The sequence below is a fragment of the Eremomyces bilateralis genome, assembly GCF_010015585.1.
Source record: "Eremomyces bilateralis CBS 781.70 unplaced genomic scaffold P152scaffold_2, whole genome shotgun sequence".
NCBI lineage: Eukaryota > Fungi > Ascomycota > Dothideomycetes > Eremomycetales > Eremomycetaceae > Eremomyces > Eremomyces bilateralis.
In genome coordinates, this window is record NW_022985068.1 from 159,673 (window position 1) to 182,128 (window position 22,456).

At 50.9% G+C, this 22,456-nt stretch overlaps 4 protein-coding genes across 4 annotated transcripts; all 4 read left to right on the forward strand.

The window, feature by feature from the left end:
• Window positions 1-307: 307 nt before the first annotated feature.
• P152DRAFT_427800 (uncharacterized protein) lies at window positions 308-1,882 on the forward strand (the record flags this gene model as incomplete). The annotated part of the gene is made up of 2 exons (XM_033677310.1): window positions 308-663; window positions 709-1,882. Coding segments are annotated over 2 exons (1,530 nt in total), but the record flags the coding sequence as incomplete, so codon positions are not given.
• A 1,376-nt stretch (window positions 1,883-3,258) lies between these two features.
• On the forward strand, window positions 3,259-4,384 carry P152DRAFT_454309 (alpha/beta-hydrolase). The gene has a single exon (XM_033678567.1). It carries the CDS (start codon window positions 3,587-3,589, stop codon window positions 4,343-4,345), a length of 759 nt encoding a protein of 252 aa, XP_033537693.1. The 5' UTR covers window positions 3,259-3,586; the 3' UTR covers window positions 4,346-4,384.
• Window positions 4,385-6,727: 2,343 nt separating this feature from the next.
• P152DRAFT_454310 (uncharacterized protein) lies at window positions 6,728-10,257 on the forward strand. Its single transcript, XM_033678568.1, has 5 exons — window positions 6,728-7,077; window positions 7,397-7,581; window positions 7,636-7,733; window positions 7,786-8,179; window positions 8,228-10,257. The coding sequence occupies exons 1-5, from the start codon at window positions 7,015-7,017 to the stop codon at window positions 10,122-10,124; spliced, it is 2,637 nt and encodes an 878-aa protein (XP_033537694.1). The 5' UTR covers window positions 6,728-7,014; the 3' UTR covers window positions 10,125-10,257.
• Window positions 10,258-19,749: 9,492 nt separating this feature from the next.
• On the forward strand, window positions 19,750-21,687 carry P152DRAFT_478656 (uncharacterized protein; the record flags this gene model as incomplete). Its single annotated transcript, XM_033681671.1, has 1 exon — window positions 19,750-21,687. Exon 1 carries the CDS (start codon window positions 19,819-19,821, stop codon window positions 21,685-21,687), a length of 1,869 nt encoding a protein of 622 aa, XP_033537695.1. The 5' UTR covers window positions 19,750-19,818.
• Window positions 21,688-22,456: the final 769 nt, after the last annotated feature.

Below are 22,456 nucleotides of genomic sequence, written 5' to 3' on the forward strand. Positions count from 1 at the left end.
GACGATGTTCTCCTTTCTTTGACTACGCTAATTTTATTGTGGGCGTATATAGCCTAGTGATTAACATATTATAACCCACTTCGTATACGAGATCCAACTGATGTCCCTGTCCCTGTCGCTCATGCATCTGTGGCGCAAGTCTTTGCCAACCAGGCAGTGTTAACTACAACAAGGCTACCCTAGCTTTAAGAAGCGATGGAAGCGTCCAAAATTCTGCACTTTTGCTCGCTTCTCCGTGTAACATTTTGTGACAGCCCTTTGGGGCAATCTCGTTTTATTTATGAGTACAGGAAGTCAATCCGACGGTATGTCGGCAGCAGAACAGGATCTGGCGAAAGTGCTGGAGCACTTGCTAGCCCACTCCGCGGCAGAAGAGGTGGGTGGAGTACTGGAACGGTTGGGAAGAGGCTACTCTGTGCCTGAAAACTTCGGCCCAATCGACCCAGAATCAGAAGAGCCAGCTACAGAAGATCAAAAGCAATGTCCTCCATTGGAACTGCTAAACTCGGAAGGGGCGGCAGCTATATACACGCCACTGAAAGAGGGTGAGATAAGGCTGGTGAGACTACATCCCGAGACTGATGAATGCCCCATTCAGTGCTCCCTCTTGAACGTTAAGAAATCAGCTGGATCGGAATACGTTGCCATATCTTATGTCTGCAAGTATTTCAGGCGATTTCTAATAAACTACGGCTAACAACGGTGTAGGGGGGGTCAAAGTGACCCAAGGACAATCCATCTCAATGGGACTCCATGGAAGATTACTCAAAACCTGGAGTCAGCCTTGCTCCACCTTCGAGATCGCTCGCGAAACGTTCTATTATGGGTAGATGCTCTCGCTATCAACCAAAACAACATCCAAGAGCGGAACAACCAAGTTTCGATTATGCAGAGGATATACTCCGGTGCCGAGCGGACTATTATCTGGTTGACTCCCTTTGATGACCCGCTGGTTGCACTCTATATCAACCTGGCAAACCTTATCGCATCGAACAAGCTCCTGATTGATCAGGTCCACCTCGAGGAAGTTCCGCTCTGGGTATTGAGTTGCACTCTGAGTATCTCCAATCTCAGTTACTGGCGCAGAGTTTGGGTTACGCAGGAGGTGATGTTCTCTCACGATGTGACTATTCGCTATGGAGCACGTGCAATAGAGTATCACGCTTTTTCGGACCTCTGGTCTCGTTTATGTGAGAAATTCAAATACCTCCCTACACGTCTGAACAACCCCACCTCGACTCTCTTAACGAGAGTTGCGGAGATCTCAGCGAGAATGATGCGCTTTGGGCCCAACGCACTTCCTCAAGCCGGCTCAGCTCTAGAAGGGAAATATATATCCTTATATGACTGGCAGAACTTCATACCCTGGAAACATGCGAGTGATCTCCGGGACACTGTGTTCGCCTATCACGGATGCTTTCCACCCGCAGTACGCTCACTGATAGCAGTGGACTACTATAAACCTGTAGAAGAGATATGGACGCGTATGACCCGAATTTTTATCGAGGAGTCAAAGAGCCTAGATATCATCTTAAAAATTTGCGACAAAACACTCTCACTGCCATCTTGGGTCCCCCACTGGGCTACGGCTCGCAGGTCATCGCCCGCGACCCAAAAAGACATCTGCGCCAGTGGGCAGTTACCAGCTTTTTACCACTTCCTGGATCTAACGGATATCTTACATTTGCATGGGGTAGCTATTGGGATCGTCGAGTCCGTAGCATCGTTCGGCATTGAGTCGGTTGCGTTTACCGAATTAGACAGGATGAGCCGCGCGTCTGAAGTTCCCGGGTCCAAAATCAAGGAATACGTGGACTTCCTCTGCCGTGATTTCAACATTCATGAAGACAGTGCGGCAAAGGACGACCTCATTGCGGCTGTGGAGGTCACTAACATCGACAAGACGACGCCTAGGCAATCTAGTGTCAACGATCATAGCGGTTTAGCCGAAACAATCGCTTTGGAGGGATGGTTGGTTTTCCTCTTTCAATACAATCGACGGGTGTTTTCCTATATTTCATTGCGAAATGGGACAGATCTGGATTTGAAACGCCCGGAAGGCCATTCCGGCTTTGGTCTCGGGTCACAGGGAGTCGTCAAGGGCGACAGAATCTACGTCCTTCTTGGGTGTTCTACTCCAGTTTTTCACAGGAAGGACGGTGGTTGTCATTTTTTGATCGGCGAGGCAAATGTGCGGGGCCGAAGGCGTGGAGGGCATAATAACCGGGACAGAACAGCCGGAAGACATCTTCCTGAGGTGAAAGATCCTTTTCAAACACCATCAGAGACTGTTGACTGCGGGAAAAACCGTGATCACAGCTGGGTAGCAGCGAGAACAACCGGGGGACTGATGACTTGTTCTAGAAGGATGCCAGAAGCGGCAGTGTCCAAGCCGGATGCAAAGCATTATAGACCATCAGATACAGTGAGACTTTCATGCGCATCCTTGCTTGTAGTTCTAAGATTCTAGACTCAAACACACGCCCACGACATGTTCGACGATGCGTCGTCCGACGAGATCTAGGGAATCCAAGAGAACGGTAGAGGACGCCAGTCAGTCGATAGGCACAAACGCCACTGCTCAGCAATCTATCTCACACCTTTTCGATCCACATGCCGGTTCCTGGAACGCCAGGAGCAAATGTAGTAGACCATCGGTCAGGCATCTTGAGTATCAGTATAGCTGTACCGTAGATGCGACCAGATACGACACCCATGGCATCAGACGTGATGGGTTTCTAGAAGCTCTGGGGTAGTCTGCGCCTCAAGCGCCGGCCCCTTGGTCCTGTCTCGAATCGTTTCAGGCGGTCATGGGGCAACAAGATCGGCGAGTGATGGCGCCCTGTCGTTCCCTGTGCAGGGGTTATGGCCCCCTGTCAGTCCGTGATGCCGCTCAGATAGATAGTAGTTATTTATGCGTGCAAGACGTCAGGTGTCTATACCGGCGAAAATAGTTGAAAGTGAAGATTTTCAAGACAATATTGGCGAAGACGTGTCAGACATGACATTGGCAGTCTCGGGAGACGCAAATTGAGCACGATGATTGGAGGTATTAGAAGAGATCAATAGTGGGATTCATGCCGTCTCTTGCATAACGTAGGCATCTCACAATGCTTCCCTTGAAGAATAATGCGTAGACGGAGTATTTAGCTCACTTATAATCGACGCATCGGCTTATTCTCTGTGGCCTTCTTGCTATGGTGTTTGTCTTCCCTCATTTCTGTCGACTGCCCCCATTGCAAGCAATCCATTTCGATTCGATCATTCTCTAGGACAATTTTGTTACGTTGATCGTAACTATACTTTCCAATTAGCATGTATCCCGCCCTTAAACTCACCTTATTTGCCTCGTTGGCGGTAGCTGTCCCACCAAACCTCGAGAGGAGGCAAGGAATTACCTCTAACGAGGTCGCGGATGGACAATGCAAGTCTGTCTCCTTCATTATGGCTCGTGGGTCGACGGAAAGAGGAAACATGGTTGGCCTTCCTTCTTATTGCTTCATTGAAGCTGGCTTCGGGACTTGAGCTAAGACCAACGCAGGGAGCTGTCGTCGGAGGGCCTCTCTGCGCAGCATTGAAAGAAGCAATGAATGGAGACGTTGCCTGCCAAGGTGTAGGAGGTGGTTACCGCGCACAACTCGCCCCAAATGCCCTCCCAGAGGGTACCGATGAAGCTTCGATTCAAGCGGGCATCGACACGTTCAACCAAGCTGTCCAGAACTGTCCTGACTCAAAGATCATGTTCGCGGGCTACTCGCAGGGCTCAGCCGTCATGCTCAATGCGGTGCCGCAGTTGGACGCCGCAGTCTCGAATATGGTTGTTGGGGGGGTGTTCTATGGATACACGAAAAACGCGCAGAATAACGGGGAGCTTCCGGGATTTCCACCGGAGAACTTGGAGGTCTTCTGCAGGCAGGATGATGGCGTTTGTGATGGGAACCTCAGGGTTACCGCAGGCCATCTGGCGTACGGTCGAGATGGGACTATTGAGGAGGGAGCGCAGTTCTTAGTCGACCGGATGGCTGCCGCTGGTGGTGATGCTGCCGCTGGTGGTGATGATACTGCGGGTGGTGATGATACCGCCGGTGGGGACGCTGCCGCTGGGGGCGATGCTGCCGCTGGGGGCGATGCTGCCGCTGGGGGCGGTGCTGCCGCTGGGGGCGATGCTACCGCTGGCGGTGATGCTGCCACTAGTGGAGGCGCTGCCGCTGGTGGTGCGGCGACTGGCAATGATACCGCCGGCGGTGCTGTCGCGAATTGTGCGGCGACTGGTAATGGAGCAACTGGTGCTGCCAATAATGGCGGTAGACTGCGAGGATTCCTCAATCGATTTTCGGATAACTAGACGTAGTAGCCTTAATTTGTTAAAAGTTTTGGCGTGTCGTCAATCACGGAAGCAAATGGGATTCCTGTTCAGAGGCAATGTGATGCTTGTATTTTGTGAAAGGTAGAATACGTCGCAGGTTAGATATACCCATGCTTATGTAAGCTACATGTGCGATAACCTGTGATTTCCAACATAATTAGAGTGTTGTGATTTTAAGTGGCTAAGTTTCATGTTTGAGTCGTTGACTTCTTTTAAACTTAGATGACTTGAATTGGACTTGTTAGTGATGTCAAGAGAAGACTCTGCCTTAACTGACCTTACAGGGCAACCTTGACGAGAGTGAAGGCCACCAGCATAAATGGCTTAAAATTTGACAGAGCCTATTAAGAACGCCTAGAACAGTAATGTAAAATTAAAAGGACCTGGAAGACTTAGATACGCAGCAGCAGAACCCCCTGAGAATTACTCAGAGGTAAGAATGCTGGAATATTCTTGCTGACTAGTTCTCAGCCTCATCCCAGGCTCACACTGGGTATCTGTGTTCCAAAAAGAAATGAGGAACAGAATGGATCCATGACTCGAAGCAGTAATGGCTGAAAGACATGTCGATCTCCTTGGAGACATAATGTCGCCACTGCACGACGAGAGGATGGTGCTACACATTGGCCGCTGCATGTCATCCCAAATTCAGTTGTTTGACGGAAGAAAACGATTGATCTTCTACAACCCGGAAGCTCGGGGATGCTGAGACTGTTGAACAACCTTTAGGGTATCTTTTCCAGCGAGAGCGCATTTCCGGTGATGTCACCATCAGCCGGGTAAGTACGATCGAAGTCTCGTAATCCTGTCTCCTCATCGGTGCTCATAAATCCTTGCTCTTAATATCTCGCCAAGGATACACCCGATTCCTGATATCGGTTCGGATGTGTCATATAGACCGGCCTCCACTGTTCGCCCAGTGGTGTCCTGATGGATGCTGCCGACCATTTTGAGATCAACTGTGGCGTGCATGCGCATGTGCAGCAGAGATCATAACCGACAAACTTAAACTGAGGACTAGACTAAATGCCTAGAAGAGCGGAGATGACTTCGGTTAAAAGAAATAATTCGTAAAAAATAATGAAGCAACGAGTTACAACGTCCAAGTGTAACTTACCCCGCTCAGCGCTGCCCAGTCGTCGAATTCCTTGCCAATGTAGGAAGGTTTCTCCGCATTCAGGCTATTTGAAAAAATATATGGTGATAATTAAGAAGCTGGTTGGAAATTTGGGTCACATCCTACCGGGCGTACATAATGACGGTCAGGATTGTGTTCGATCACTGCCGTATCTAGCTCGGAGCCTTGGGGAGAGTTTCAGTTGAACTGCTCAATCCAAAGTACCAGTGCAAGGGGATTGCCAAATTGCATTTGGATCTTTGATGCCGCTTCCGGGGAAAATCTAATTGACCGTATCTGGTTGAAGTTGAGGTTTGTCACTGAGCGCACTTCAGGTCCGGTGGAGAATCAACCGGCGCACTTTGAGTTAATAAAATGTCACCGGGATGGTTCGAGTCGCTAGCTACTCAAACATCCGAAATTGCCATTCCATGTCTTTCATCTGCGAGACCTGGAGAGTGGACGGCAAAGAGGAGAAAATATGAGACATCTTTGAGCCTCATCAGTTGATACAGCAGGTCCAGTAGCTTGATCGTGAGCTAGTCAAGTGAGCGCATTTGTAGCCTTTGAAACCATTCGAGTTCTTCAGCTGAGCACAAACCAAGAACGTCGCAATACCTTACAACCAAGGGATTCATATCCGATGCGACCGGCATAGCTAGGAAGCCCCGGCGATGCGCATTTTGGCATCTGACAAACAAATTTTGCCATCATCGCACGGAAGGACGCCGGCAGTTGGGCTTTCATCCCTTCAAAGGTATGCTGTGGTCACCAGAGGAACACCGAATGCCGCGATGACCCTAGCTACCTCCGCGCGAGCTTCCGTCGGATAAGCACAGAAAGCAGAGCTTTCTGCGGAACATCTCAACAAGTTCAGACCAATCCTTGCAGGTTTCTTAGTTGAAAGTCCGGGGTAGCTTGATATGACGATATAGCAGAGGGTCTAGGTACCATATTTCTCCATCCAAATGACGGCGTTGCATTCAACGTTGTGTGCGGATGCCACCCCAGACCCATCGCTGTCGGCGGAGATCGTTGCGGTGCCATGCCGATGTTTCTGGTAATTGCAGGATTAGATAATGGCATGACCTTGGCTACGTTAGTCTCTCCGTTGCATTTGAAGCCGGGACGGATTCGGAGACACTGGGGAAGTGAGGAGGATATATAGCTGCAGGAAGCCCTTGCAGGTTGTGCATGGCCGCTCTCACCCTTTTTTCAAACTGTGACATCAATTTTGCACCGAGAGAAGGTGAGATTTAAAGAGAGGAGACATGTCAATGAAAAGACAATCGGTTGTTATAGCAGTGAATGTCATTCATCAGGTCAATTCCGAGCATCGATTTCACCTTGCATTTCCAGTTTAGTTTCTCGCATCGCATCGCATCGCATCGTCCATCACCATAATTCAACGGCTTTTCGATACAGATCGACCTTATATTGATCGACAGACTTCGTTTCATCAGCATCGATTTTGAACAAACGACGTCAGGTCTGTGTAGTTGTCGAGCCAACGCCGAACGGGACGATCGGGATGTGGCTTAAACAAGCCTTGCTGGCCCTCGGCGTGGCGTCCACTAGCTGTCTCACGCAAACGGTACGTGCATATGGGCGTTCAGGGGCAATCAAAACATCATCAGTCCATGACATCAATACCGCATGCAGAACCTCCTCAGGAATCCTTACTTTCATTTTGTCACCTCCGTTTAGTTTCTTAAGGATGGAATCTTTACGCCATGCTTTGGTGTCCTATCTTCCCCCTTCCGGTGATATTGATTCTAGTCATTACTTTACCCATCGTTCTACGGAACCGGGATGATGGGAACCCCGCTGATGTAAAGAGTCTCTCGGTTCTTCTCTTTGCGCGGTTGGCATATGTTGTCCTGAGCAATTGACACTGACTTTCCCTTAATCAGTCCGGAAATGGCACTTCTCCGAATCCAGACCATCGGGGTCCCCTCTGGGGAGTGAGCTCTCCACCCTTCTACCCCTCTCCATGGATGGATGGTTCTGGAGGCTGGGAGGAAGCATATCGCAAGGCACAAAAGTTCGTCAAGCAGTTGACGTTGCTGGAGAAGGTGAATCTCACCACGGGAGTCGGGTATGGCGCTACAAACCTTTTCGTGCTCTGAACACGTTGCTAAATACCCGGCAGATGGCAAGGCGAGGAATGCGTGGGCAACGTCGGCGCAATCCCCCGCCTAGGATTTCGTTCGCTCTGCATGCATGATGCCCCTTTGGGTGTCCGAAATGGTGCGAATCGCTCTACATGCACAGCCGAAGATCTATGCTAATCATATCGCAGTCGACTATGTATCGGCTTTCTCTGCTGGCGGCACTGTCGCTGCGTCCTGGGATCGACAACTCTTTCGACAGCGCGGCTATATGATGGGAAGCGAATTTCGGGACAAAGGTATCGACGTGCAACTCGGCCCTGTTGTCGGCCCTCTTGGACGCATTCCCGCAGGCGGCCGAAATTGGGAAGGCTTCAGTCCCGATCCAGTCCTTTCGGGCGTTGCTGTCGCTCAAACGGTCAAAGGGATTCAGGATGCCGGGGTGATTGCCTGCACCAAGCATTACATCGTGAACGAGCAGGAGCATTTCCGCCAAACCCCAGAGGCTGCGGGCTATGGATATAGCATTAAGGAGAGCTCGAGCTCGAATCTTGATGACGTGGCTATGCATGAGTTGTATCTCTGGTATGGTTCCTTACACATTAACTATGCTCCTGGTACTAACTTTTCCAGGCCATTTGCTGATGCCGTACGAGCTGGAACCGGAGCGATCATGTGCTCATACCAGCAGATCAACAACAGCTATGGGTGCCAGAACAGCTACACCATGAATTATTTGTTGAAGGGCGAACTTGGCTTCCAAGGCTTTGTCATGAGCGATTGGCAAGCGCAGCATTCAGGAGTGTCCTCGGCTCTTGCTGGGATGGATATGTCCATGCCTGGTGATACGAGCTTCCTGACGGGAGTTTCGTACTGGGGTACCAATCTCTCAGTCGCTATTCTCAATGGATCCATCCCTGAATGGCGTCTTGACGATATGGCGACGCGTGTTATGGCTTCTTGGTACTATGTCGGTCGCGACAAGACCTCAATCCCCACCAACTTCAACTCATGGACTCGCGATACTTTCGGTTTCCGACATGAGTACGGTCAGACCGACTATGGTCTGATCAATCAGCATGTTGATGTTCGCGACGAGCATGGTCGAGGTATTCGAAAACAGGCAGCTCGATCCACCGTATTGCTGAAGAACAAAGGTGTCCTTCCTTTAACGGGGAATGAGAAGTTCACAGCCGTCTTCGGCCATGACGCCGATGATGCGCCGTGGGGTCCGAACGGATGTCCCGATCGCGGCTGCAACAAAGGGACATTGGCTATGGGATGGGGATCCGGAACAGCGGAGTACCCGTACCTAATCAGCCCATTGACGGCGATCCAGGCCAAACTCCTCGAGAACGACAAGAACATCCAGTTCGTCACCGACAATTATGCGTACGGTAAAATCGCCTTTGCTGCCCGCCAGGCTTCTGTCTGTATCGCTTTCGTCAATGCAGATAGTGGAGAAGGGTATATCTCCGTTGATCGAAATGAAGGAGACCGCAAGGATCTCAAACTATGGGCGGACGGCGAGACGTTGATCCAAAAAGTCGCTGCAGATTGCAATAACACCATCGTCGTGATCCACTCAGTTGGCCCTGTTATCGTCAGCTCTTTCAAGGACAATCCCAATGTTACAGCGATACTTTGGGCCGGCCTTCCTGGACAGCAATCCGGCAACTCCATCGTCGACATCCTCTACGGAGATGAGATTCCCGGCGGCAAGCTCCCATTCACGATGGGAGCCAAACGTGAAGACTACGGCGTCGACATCCTTTACGAGCCTAATAATGGCGATGAGGCGCCTCAAGATGAATTCAACGAAGGCATCCTCATCGACTACCGCTACTTCGACAAGATGAACATCGCTCCAGATTATGAATTTGGTTTCGGCCTCACTTACACCACCTTCACTTACTCGAACCTCCAGATCCAACACCACCGCGTCGACCCCTACAAACCCACTAGAGGCCGGACCAACCCTGCCCCCTCCCTCTCCGGCAACGGGACTAACGGAACCGTCGATCCTTCCACCGCGCAATGGCCTGCCAACCTCACCTACGTCCTCGGCTACATCTACCCATATCTTAACTCCACCGACCTCGGCACCGCCGCTGGTGGCGCAGACTACGGCCTCCCCAACGACGAATACCTCCCACCCCACGCCACCGACGGGTCCTCGCAGCCCAAGATCCCCGCCGGCGGAGCGCCCGGCGGCAACCCCGCCCTGTACGACGTGCTATTCACCGTGCGCGCGACAATCACGAACGATGGCGATGTGCCGGCCGAGGAGATCGCGCAGCTATACGTGTGTCTCGGGGGTCCACGCGATGCGGTGCGGGTGCTCCGGGGCTTCGACCGGGTGAGCATCCAACCGAAGGGGTCCGCTGTGTTTGAAGCGGACTTGACGAGGCGGGATCTTAGTAACTGGGATACGGGCAGCCAGAACTGGGTGATTACGAACTTTACGAAGACGGTGTATGTGGGGGGGAGTAGTCGGTCGTTGCCTTTGAAGCAGGTGCTACGGTTCTGAGGGGGGCATAACGGATGGGATGATCAATGGCTTGCTTTGGCGGATCGGGTGATTAACCGAACGGATGGATATGAGCGATAATATTCCCGCTAGCGCCCAGATACGCTGATAGGACATAATAATAATGAGAACATTTTCCTTTCCGTAATTGAACATTCCACCAAGCCTGCATGTCCGTCTATTTGTTCATGCATTGATTTGATACGAATCTTGATGCCCTATGCTATAAAATAGGCCAGTGGTGCATAAAGGGAACCTTTCTGCCCCAAATCATCACGAGCGTAGCTGGCACGTGATCTCTCCTTCCTAGAGTACAATGTATAGAATCACCCCCTGTAGGTTTATTGATCAGGGTATTCGTAATCATTGGGAGGAAAGGCGTAAATAGCTGAATCGCTCAAAAACAACATCTTCGCAACGGGTGCATACTTCCTAACTAGGATATCAAATGTTCCCCTTTTCTAATCTGATCGTCTGATCGTATAGTGATGTTTTGATCCTGATCTCGCGCCACATAACCAACCACATTCCGGAAATCCTTTGCATCCACGCCACCCAGCTATGAACTCTGTCCCTACAGCGCCTCCTATGAAGGAAGCGGAATTGAGGATGACGATCCGATTGCCCGTCGGATATCCTACACTATGTCAACACCGTGCGATTGATTCAAATATTGTAAACAAACCTCTGCCGTGATATGCTGGTTCTCCCTCTGTACATCCTCCTTCCGGAACCTCATCGTCTCGCTCTCCGTGCGAGGGTTCAAATCCTGCAAGTCGAATGGAGCCTCAAACATGATCCCTCTAAGGCTTTTCATATGGGAGACTGCCACGTAGGTCGGGCCAGGCGCGAACTCCCGCTCTGAAATGTCCAGCACAGCCCGTTCTAGAGTCATTCCCTGCGACTTATGCGTTGTAATAGCATAGGCGATGGTCAGCGGGAACTGTGAACGTGAGTAGGAAGTATTCTCGATATAGAACTCGCGGCGTGATAGGAGGATTAGGACCAAGCCAATGCCGCCTACGTCCAACGTCGGTCCATCATACCGATCGAATTAAACGAGGAGTACGGAAGGAGGATCCTTATAGATATCAGCACCAGCCTGCCAGCTAATATCACGCACTGTTCCCATCGCACCGTTCACCAAGCCTCGTTCGGTCCAGAGATTCTCTGTCAACATAATACGGGTTCCCAGCGCCATCGGAATCTCTGAATGGAGACTCCCTGCCTCATTGGTCGGAACTTTTTCTGCCTTTGCCCCTCCTTCGTGAATTGCTCGACATATCATAACAGGAGAATGGAGATCGCGTAAACGATGGTAGTTATACACAGCGACAGGCGCTTTCTTACCGAAGATACGGAAAGTGTCCCGGAAAGATGCTACCTCCTCAGAAGGAAGCATGGTCTGTACTCGTATACTAAGCAGTGTCCAGTCGTCACGAGTTACAGAGCCCATCCGCAGGTGATAGAGAGCCTGGCGGAACTGAATCGACTCAACTTCATTACCCTGCTGCCGCACGACTTTATCAAGTTTGATCGTTCGCTCGAATTGGTAGTAGATATTACGCCCATGCCGTTCATCTATATTTAGATGGTTCTTCTGGTTATAAAGAGCAGTTGCCAAGACCGGAGGAAGCTAGAAGAAGTCGCCACAGAGGAGAATACAGAGACCACCGAAAGACTTATATATACGCCAGAAAGATTTCGCGACAACGACGGTCAATATAGGAGAGCTGGCGAAGACCGATCATAGATTTTTCGTCGATAATCAGATACCATATACCCCGGAAAGTGGCCTAAGCGGCTTGAAGAGCAGCCGGCCGGAGGGGATCGAGAGAATTGATATTCTGAACAGGAAGACGAAAAAGAGTATGTAGTGTCGACGCGGAGAGACTATGAGCTGCGACGCCCGTAGGCGCGGCACGAAGAACAGGGTTCGGTAATCCATGCCGTGATGCCGCCTCCTGGAGATGCGAGGAGATCAGCTGAATAACAAAAGACTTCCCTGTACCCGCCTCGCCATCAACGTTAATCAGAAGCTGAGGCCCAGGGGTGCCTGTCGCAATAACGTGTGCAAAGTGGGTCGTCAGGATATCGTATGTTATACGTTGTTTAGCGTTCAGCTTTTCAACGGTATCAGGTGCGAAGGGAACAGCTTCATGAATATAGGGATACTGGGCCTTCGCAGTAGCCCACCACTCCTTCGTAATCTCATACTTCCCGACATGGGACGCCTAATCGTACTCACGGTCAAGAGGTCGTTGACCAAGGGTATCTGGGTCCTCTAGTACGGTTCTATCGCGACCAGGCAGCTGACCGGCGAGCTCATCCCAGCTCCCTTGCTGATCCTCCTCCTCATTGGCACCTTCTTCGAACTCATCCTCGTCCGCAAGAATAATAGGGTCGTAATGATCCACCGGATGGTTATGCTGACCATTCACGCAAGACGCAGAATACGCCTCAGAATACAACGCAAAAAGGGGACCATCAAGCTCGGGCCGGAGGAGGTCATCTATACGGCGAAAGGGGTGATATAGCATCAGTTTAACGCGATACCAGTCTTCGCGGGTATCGCCGACCGATGAATACCGGGGGAAGTAATTCAACGCCCGTTCCTTCCCTTCTCCTCTCTTCCGAATTAAGTTACCCGTGCGAATTCATAGCAATGTAGAAACTCAAGATAGGAAATGGCTTTAAACGCTTCAGGTCGTTGCTTATACTTTTAAAGAGGGGAGAGGCCGCTCTGGATAGTCCCATCGTCCTGGATTTCAATTCCTTGGGGCTGCTCCACCGCGGGCGACAATCGACGGAAATCACCACGCGTGAAGAGACTTGGAGGGGGAGATCAAGAAGAATATGGGAAATCTCCTGGGCTGACCAATCCCGCTCACCAATCAGACGATTCATGATCTTCGTGGTCAGCGAAAGGAATGACCGGCGCGTATGTTCGGGAACGACCGTTAGGACATGTTTCAGGATATCGTGAAAGGTATCCGTCTTCTTCTCTAGTTTTATCATCGTTCCGGATACCGCGAAAGTTGAAGAACCCAGGGTTACTTTCGTCCTTCGTAACCACAGTCATATCCCGGGTCCGCCACGGGGCGTAGAAACGACACTCCTTCCGGTCAGTACATTTATTCGTGCGGAGGCAGTACGCATCAGTGCAGTGGTACCTCTGTACACGGTTAATGATGGCGGAGTAATGGGCCAGCATATTCTCCTGGGTATTAGGACTTAGCGCGATGGCACTCCGCTTATCCTCTGGTCGTACCCGACGAGAAGGTTCGGGGTTCAACGCCGTGATATGACCGCCCCAGAACCGCGCAAATTTCTCAAGGGTAGCAGGGAGATCCTCCCTAGGGATACGATCAAGCTCGCTGTTAGGGCAGGCACGGTCTAACCAGAGAAGGAAATGTGAGTGCGACGAGCCGCGACCTTGCCACTCGTATCGGCCCCATTGATCGCGGAGGTTAAACTTAGGATTCACCAAGGTCTTAAATAGAGCCTCGCAGCGCCGATGAAAGAGGAATGCGGCGATGTGGGGATAGTCTCGGAGGTTGCGGCGTGATATTGAGATCCGCTCCGCTGGAGATCCATTACGCCACTCCTCATATAAGGTAAATGACGCTGCAGATCATTCCAGTGGTAATCGGCGGCCGACAGCGTCAAAAAGACATTAGGAGATTCGATCCATTGCACGGTAGCTTCAAGCTGCTTGCCACGCCCAATCCAATAGGGCCGTGTGCCGCGTAGACTCCCCGAAAAACGGACAATAGAGTTCAGCAGGGCCTGGGCTTCAGGAGAGTCATCCGCAAAGGCAGCATGGAGGTCTTCAAGAGATAGATCACTCTGCTCAGGACGTTGACGAACGAAGTAAGATATACGGGTACTGACCTGTTTCCGGAAAAGAGTATTGAAAAGGACATATCGTAGGCGTGGATGCTTCGCAAAGCGACCATCGTGGAACCTCATCAGATGCTTAATATATTCATGATACTCTACCTTCCGGAGACGGGGATGAACAAAGTCCCCAACACCGCAGGGGAAGCAACTTGGGAACGCCAGGCTTAGAAGAGCCTGAGAGTGGTTAAACTCAGATAGAGGGGTCAATCTAAACTCAGGCATCGTCAGATGCTCACGTCGACGTTCCTAAGCATCATCGACATGCTGACGAAGTCGCTCCGTCTTAGTATAGGGCTCGAGGAGATCCGGGACTACGACGACGTATTCCGCCTCTTCTCCTGTATCATCATCGCCACCTCCTAGCTAAGAATCCTCAACAGTCTGGACGCCGACCTCGTCCATAATACTCTCATCAATAGGAAGATACTGTAGGCGACTAGGGTCGACGGCGACATCGCGATATCCAGGGTGGTGAATCTTTAGATAGGTTAGCCACTGCTCACGACAGATATCTAGGGGGTTAAACCTTGAGATGGGTTAGCCACTGCTCGATGACAGTACGGCGAACACGGTAGTCCCGTCGAAACTGGCGCTGCATACGGGGATCCTGATCCCAATTCGTAGGGCGAAGGACGACGATCTCTAAGTCTTTCGGAAGGAGAGGTAGTCGATTGTATACGCGCCCCACGTCTCTCATAAAGTTGATAATATGGCCTGTATAACGGTACTGAAGACCGTTAACCTTTCGAACCTCTACAGCACAATGGACACGGGCGATAAGGAGCTCCTCTACTTGAGATAACTCAGGAAGATTGTAATAAGACGGGCCTAGTCCAAGATTTAAATGATTCTCTGCGGAATACAGCGGTAGTAAATCGCCACGTTTCCTATCGTCGGTCCTGCATCGATGACATATACCATCCACGAGATAGGGCTGGACACGAATAAGGATTTTGGCTATTCGTATTCGACTTTTCCTCTTGAACGATTATTCGTATTCGACTAAGTTTTGAGACGTTTTATTCGTATTATTCGCGAATATTCGTAAATAATGCCAAGACTTATTCGGCAAAAGCCGAGCCAATGAGTGAATGCCCAGCAGTCGCGACTTTTGTTTACCCGAACACGATGTGGAGGATTTGAGCTCTAAGAGATACAAAGCATATCAATAGCGTCGAATTGATCACTCCTGACGATTCAGCAAGCCAAGTGACCCCAGCTCAAAGCTCTCTGTCGACCATCTCTCCGATGCGAGATACATGGAAATAGCTTCAGAGATGGACGAATAATTACGAATAATTACGAATAATTACGAATAATGCGAATATTATTCGTACGAATATTAGTAAGCGGAAATTCTAAATTTTATTCGTATTCGACTACGAATATTCGTACGAATACGAATAGTCGAATATTCGTGTCCAGCCCTACCACGAGACGCATATCAAACCATTTCTCGTCACATTGGGCGCAGTGCTCGAGGTTTAAACTAGCCATCTCGCGGTGGAAGGCCTTAACGTATGCCCAATCCTGCTCGGAAAGATTGGCATCCTGGATGCTGAAATCCTGGGACCGGGGATCGAGGCGAACATCTCCGCGCTGAAGTGCTTCTATACAACCATTATCTCGCTGTTGACGTGTACGATTACATTGCTCATCTCTCCGTTGACGTGTACGATCGTTTTGCTCATCTGTCCGTTGACGGGTACGATCGCTTTGCTCATCTGTCCGCTGACGGGTACGATCGCGTTGCTCATCTTCCTGATGACATGTACGTGGTTGCTCATCGCCCTGAATTTGGGATAACCCGGCCAAGGAGATAGGACTTAGACGCCTAACCCCGCTGTCGACATCATCAGGAGCATCTTGACTTGCTTGCGGTTGATGTAAAGGTGATAGCTTCCGTTGCCGGAGATAATTCCCGAACGTTGGTAGCGGCTGGACATGACGGTGTAGACGAGTAGCAGCGCGATGAGCCCGTGACATAGCGTTATACTCTCTACGAGCAGCGGCTCTATCCCCATCATCCTGGCTATGTATCCCAGCACGGTGGAATAGGGAAGCCTCCCGCCTCCAAGACGCCTCGTCCTCGATATCGGTTTATTACGAGGACGAGGCGTCTCGTATAGACGTAGCGGCAGATCGAAGACGGGGGGCTAATGATATAAGCTTCAACGTATTCGAATCATTTACTCTACCTACAGAGTCACCATGATCATGACCGTAACGACATCGCCAGCATGTCTTGACTAGTAGTCGGCGACGCTTCGAAGTAAACTCCTTATCAACCCTCCAGGATCTGCAGTTCGCGCATACGCTGCCACCGGGGTCTCCAGAAGATGACATGCCGGAGGCGTAATAATGGAGTGATCAAGGTAGAGAGATTCATACGCCCGTTAGGCCTCTCTGCGAGGCCCATGTGGGGTGATCTAGGTAGATGAGGAATGGTAGGGCGAGGAAGGAGAGAGATATGTAAAAGGTCACGTGGTTTAAGTTCGCGAATCCCTGCCTAGCCAATCAGAGGGCCCCAAAAAAAGTTGATTCTACCAATATCCGTGCCCCATGGCCGCCCCACAACCTCTGGTTGTGGGTGCTCCCACACCAAAAGTAAAACCCACGCCAAAAGTACAATTTTACCATCATCTTCAAATCTATACCACCAAACATGCCTAAACGCGTCAAATATCCAGAAGAGACTATACAGAAAGCACTCAAGAAGGCTACAGAGCAAAAAAAAGCAGGAAAATCGGTTAACGTTTCAGCGTTAGCGCGTGAATTCCAAATCAGCCAGTTCGTCCTTCGAGGTCGCCTTCAAGGGAAAACATCCTATTCCAACCGTTCTCCGTTCGTACAAGCGACCAAACTCGATCAGCTACAAGAAAAGGCTCTCCTAGCTTGGATCCACCAGCTTGATGAGTGGGGAGCGCCTCCTACGCCTACAGAAATCGAAGCGTGCGCCAACTCTATGCTCCGAAGAAACGCGCTCGATACAACCCAGCCACCACCCCACGTTAGCAAGAACTGGAAATACAAGTTTATTAAGCGCCATACCCTTCCGCTTATCGACCAAAAACCAGTTAAAGACGACCGCCTACGTGCTGAGGATCTTGGACATATACAGCATTGGTTTCAACTCCTTCAGGAGCAGATTCAAGAACATGGAATCGAGGCCCGGAATATATATAATTTCGACGAAAGTGGCTTCCGCCTTGGTGAAGGGAAGCGCCAAAAAGTAGTCAGTTTCCGACCGGGGGCAAAACGAGGCAGTCCTAGTACGGAGTCAGGCGAATCGGTTACGGATATCGAGTGTATCGCTGCTGATGGTTTTGTTCTTCCACCCTACTTTATCCTAAAGGGCGAGAACCATCTTGAACGATGGTACGAAGGCCAGATTCCAGACGATTACTGTATCAATATCTCTAAGTCTGGGTGGTCAAACGACCTTATTGCCTTCGATTGGATCCAGCATTTCCATCGGTATACAAGACACCGGGCTGAGAAGGGGAAACGACTGCTCTTAATGGATAACCACGCTTCGCATCTTACCCATGAGTTCATTGAATTCTGCGAAAAAGTTGATATTATTCTTTTCCCATTTCCCCCGCATACGACCCATTTCCTTCAGCCGCTCGATGGGAAGCCGTTTCTTGCGTTGAAACACTACTTCCGGCAGACAAATACGCATATCTCACGGTGGGGATTCGACGCAGCGGACAAGGCCTCATTCCTTACAGAAATGCCCCAAATCCGCCAAAACGCCTTCAAATCGCGTACGATTCGACACGCTTTTAAAGAGAGGGGTCTTTGGCCATGGGATCCTGAGCAGATTTTACCAACCCTTCGGCAACAGGTTGACCAAGAGGCAGAGGAGCTTCGGATATTTAATGGCACGCCACCAACGTCAAGTATTACGGCAACACCGAGTGCATCTCCACCAAATACCATCCGTACGGTACGCCGGAGACAACAGAAGATCATAAATACGCCTGAGGCCCTACTTTCTAGTCGGAAATACCAACGTCGCGTTCGCCAAGCTACGGAGTCATTGATCAAGGCAGTCGAAGAGATCGAGGCGTATAAGGGGTCCGTTTCGGCCACACAACGCCAGCAAACCAAAAAGAGTCGCCGCCAGGTTAAAACAGGACTTAGCCAGACCGGATCATTATATGCTAGTGAGGCGAAGCGCTACGTTGAAGCGCGTGGTCAGAAGGAGCGGGAGGCGGCAATTAGGAAGGCACAGCGGGACTGGCGGCGGGAAAAACAACAGGAAAACCAGCAGGAACCATCTCCTGTACTCGATCAACCTACTAGTACGGAGGATCTCGGTTTTTTTATCGATTTACATCCTGAGTTCTGATATATAGATGATGGTAGTAAAATTGTACTTTTGGCGTGGGTTTGACTTTTGGTGTGGGAGCACCCACAACCAGAGGTTGTGGGGCGGCCATGGGGCACGGATACCACTTAAGTAACTCGCTACGCTCCATGTCGTGATATGAAGTTGGTGCCTCAGGCTGCCTACCAGACCAGTCCAACTGCCAAGACGCATCGTCTCCACGACTCGACGACGACGCGATGTTGAGACTTCGGCACGAATACATCAGTCTTCTTCGATCAACGAGTTTAACTTCAAAATCATCCATCGGCGCGTCTTTTGCGAGTCCCGTGATGAGCCTGAATAGGTTTAGTGTTAAAAGAGGCACTTTCATCCTCTTCAGCACGATGATCAGCGTTGTGCTTAAGGTATTGGCCATACCAACACACCACATCAGCAATGAACGTCCGCCAAGACGAAGTGAAGGCACTCTCTATGGATATGAGCTGGATGGGATATACAGTGCTAATATTATGTTAATATGATGCAACCTTCTACAGACTTTTGTTGAAGCATGATGTGGCCTCTGCTCAGACTCCTTCGAAATCTTGCAGCTCACCAGCAACGATTGCATCACGAACTTGAAATCTAGGTATCATCAAGAATGGCACCTTTAGTTCTGTCCATCATTTGGGACAAGCGGGCAGAGGGGTATGGGGATTGATACACTACTGAAGTTTTCCTTTTGGTGAGATTCCATTGTGTATTCTTGCGCAATTCGACGAGCCCTTTTCAGCTGCCTTGCCCTCGTTTCTGTCGAATATCAAACCAGTCTTTTTCAGCACAGATTTGTTCTCCAATTTTCGTCAGGTACAATCTAGGAATTCCTACAACACCTTTCCTTTCGTAGTTAGATTCAAGTATTTTCAGGCACGACTGTAATATTCCATGTTGTCATTGGTAGCTCCGGTCGAGCTGAAACCACGTTTTCCAGCCTCATAAAGGCGAAGAACGATCAAACCTCCACTTTAAACACGAAGCTGAGCGTCCAACTTCTCTGAAGAAACGGAATCAACCGGCCTGCAGGCTAGCGAGTTCCTTCGTCAATGAGTTTCATCATCAACTGTCCATTGTCGTTCAGCCTCGAAGGCCACCAAGGGACACCTCGTGGCTAGTCACCCATATATGCCATGTTCAGGCACACAAAGATGACAATGGTTCGACGATTTCTATACATTGGAAGGGTACACCGAAGAAAACGGTCCTGGGATTGTTGAACCGCATTCATGCTATGAACACGGCTGAGATATGAGTGTCGTCAATCTGCAGTCATGGATATCATCGCTGAAGAACTTAAACTGCCGCCCTTGGGATCTGGATCGACTCGACTTCCAACCTTCACCCCCTTTGGCTACGCTGAGATAGTCCCCCCAATTCCATCGAATTTATTATAATCTCATTGTATACTTAACCACCATGAAAGTCGCCGGCATCGCTACCCTGGCCTGTGCGGTCATAACGGCCAGCGGCGCCGCTGTGCCCGAGAATCGTCAGGTCGAAGAGCCTGTCACCAGGTCGGAGAGCAAGTTGCCGTTCATTGGCGGCATTATGAACGCCTTCAAGCGAAAGGACGATCATCACGCCGTTTGGGCTAAGACTGGTCATCGTCACAACAGCCGTGGTGACAATGGCTGGGAGTCTAACCAAAATGGCCACTACGAGGGCGGAAAGACTGAGACGCACTACGTGACTCAGACCCAGACGCTCTACGAGACTCAGACCCAGACGAACTACGAGACTCAGGTCGAGACTCAGACTCAGTTCGAGACTCAGACTCAGGTCGAGACTCAGACTCAGGTCGAGACTCAGACTCAATTCGAGACTCAGACCCAGTTCGAGACTCAGACCCAGTTCGAGACCGAGACTCAGTTCGAGACCGAGACTCAGTTCGAGACTCAGACTCAGTTCGAGACCGAGATTCAGTTCGAGACTCAGACCGTGACTGTCACCGAGACTCGCACCGAGGTTGAGACGTCTGAGCCCACAGCGATCGCAACTTCGACGCCGACTTTCCCCACGGAGACTGGAAGTTCCGAAGAATCTACCCCCGCGGAGACTGGCACCTCGGAAACTGGCACTACGGCGCCATCTTTCCCCACGGAGACTGACACTTCGGAATCCGCTATCACCTCGGAGACCGGAACTTCGGAGGCTACTACCCCCGCCGAGACTGGCACTTCAGCATCGGAGCAGCCCTCTGAGACCTCCCTCCCAGACACCAATGGCGACAGCACCAATGGCGACAGCACCAATGGCGACAGCACCAATGGCGACAGCACCAATGGCGGCAGCACCAATGGCGGCAGCACTAACGGCGGCTCCAACGGCGACAGCAATGGCGACAAGGATGGTGACAAGGAGGGCGACAAGGAGGGCGACAAGGAGGGCGACAAGGAGGGCGACAAGGAGGGCGACAAGGATGGCGACCATCAAGACGACGGCAAAGGCTACGTGAAGCGTGGCAACAGCAACAGCTACAAGAATGGCAACGGCAATGCCAATGGCTACAGGAATGGCAACGGCAATGGTAACGGCTACAAGAATGGCAATGGTAATGGCAATGGCTATAAGAATGGCAACGGCTACAAGAACGGCCACCACAAGAGGTCCAGCGACGGCAACGGCCACAACGGCCACAACGGCCACAACGGCAACGGCAACGGCAACGGCAACGGCAACGGCCACAGCAACGGCCACAGCAACGGCCACAGCAACGGCCACAGCAACGGCCACAGCAACGGCCACAGCAACGGTAACAGCCATAAGAACGGAAATGGCAACGGCTACAGCAACGGCCACAGCAATGGTAACAGCCATAAAAACGGAAATGGCAACGGCAACAGCAACGGCAACGGCTACAGCAACGGCAACGGCAACGGCTACAACAACGGACATAGTAACGGCAACGGCAACGGCCATAAGAGCGGCCACCACAAGAGGTCCAGCAGCGGCAACGGTCATAGCAATGGCTACAGCAGCGGCTACGGCAACGGCCACGACAGCAAGAGCTATAACAACGGCAACGGCAACGGCAACGGCCATAGCAATGGCCATAACAACGGCCATAGCAACAGCAACGGCAACGGCAACGGCAACGGCTACCATAGCAAGAGCTATAGCAACGGCAACGGTAATGGCAATGGCTACGGCAGCAGCCACAGCAATGGCAATGGCTACGGCAGCAGCCACAGCAATGGCAATGGCTACAGCAACGGCCACAGCAATGGCAATAGCAATGGCTACAAGAACGGCAACGGCAACGGCCACAAGAGCAGCCACCACTGAGCGTTGTCATCGTCGGCGGCGGCGTCACATCGAGTGCCCGGGACGCGGGTATCGGACAACTAGAACATCACGCTGCGCTGTGGCATGGACGGCATGAGCTGCGAAAGCTGCGTGGATAGGGGGAGAGATAGATAGATAGTAATGTATTGAACGGAGGAGGTAATGGTAGGTAATACATAATGCTGGGAATGAAGTTGTATAGATTTCTGTGCGAGATGTGCTGGTTGGTGATGGGTGTAGATATGCAGTCATAGTGTCCAGATGGAGTGTCGTCAGATCCGGAGAATCGATGCTGGACGACTTACTGCCAAGCTAGGATGACCCTGTGTATTCTCTTCCTTGGACCTCACAACGAAAGAGCACACACATAGGCCCAGCATAGCGAACAGCTAGCATCACCGAGAACAGTGAAAATCATCTCATATCATCGCATTGCATCACTATCCATTCCTTCCCTCAGCTAACCTGGAAACTTTTCTATCCTGTATCTCTCCATCAACACCTCCAGGTGTTTGCGCACATGCATAATATGCCGATTATGCATGCTACCTCCACGCACTGTGAACGCTGTCGTGCCATGGTGCCGAATATCCTCTCTCTCGGTATGGTCAAGCAGACCATCCAGATCTCCTCACATCGAGAACTGCTCCCCGAGTGTTATCCTATCCGATCCTTGGAATGCCCGCCAGATAGAGATGAGAATATCCGAGCATCAACCATCCCATCCCCTCTTCATCTCATCGCAATGAAATGTGGAATAGTGTGATGC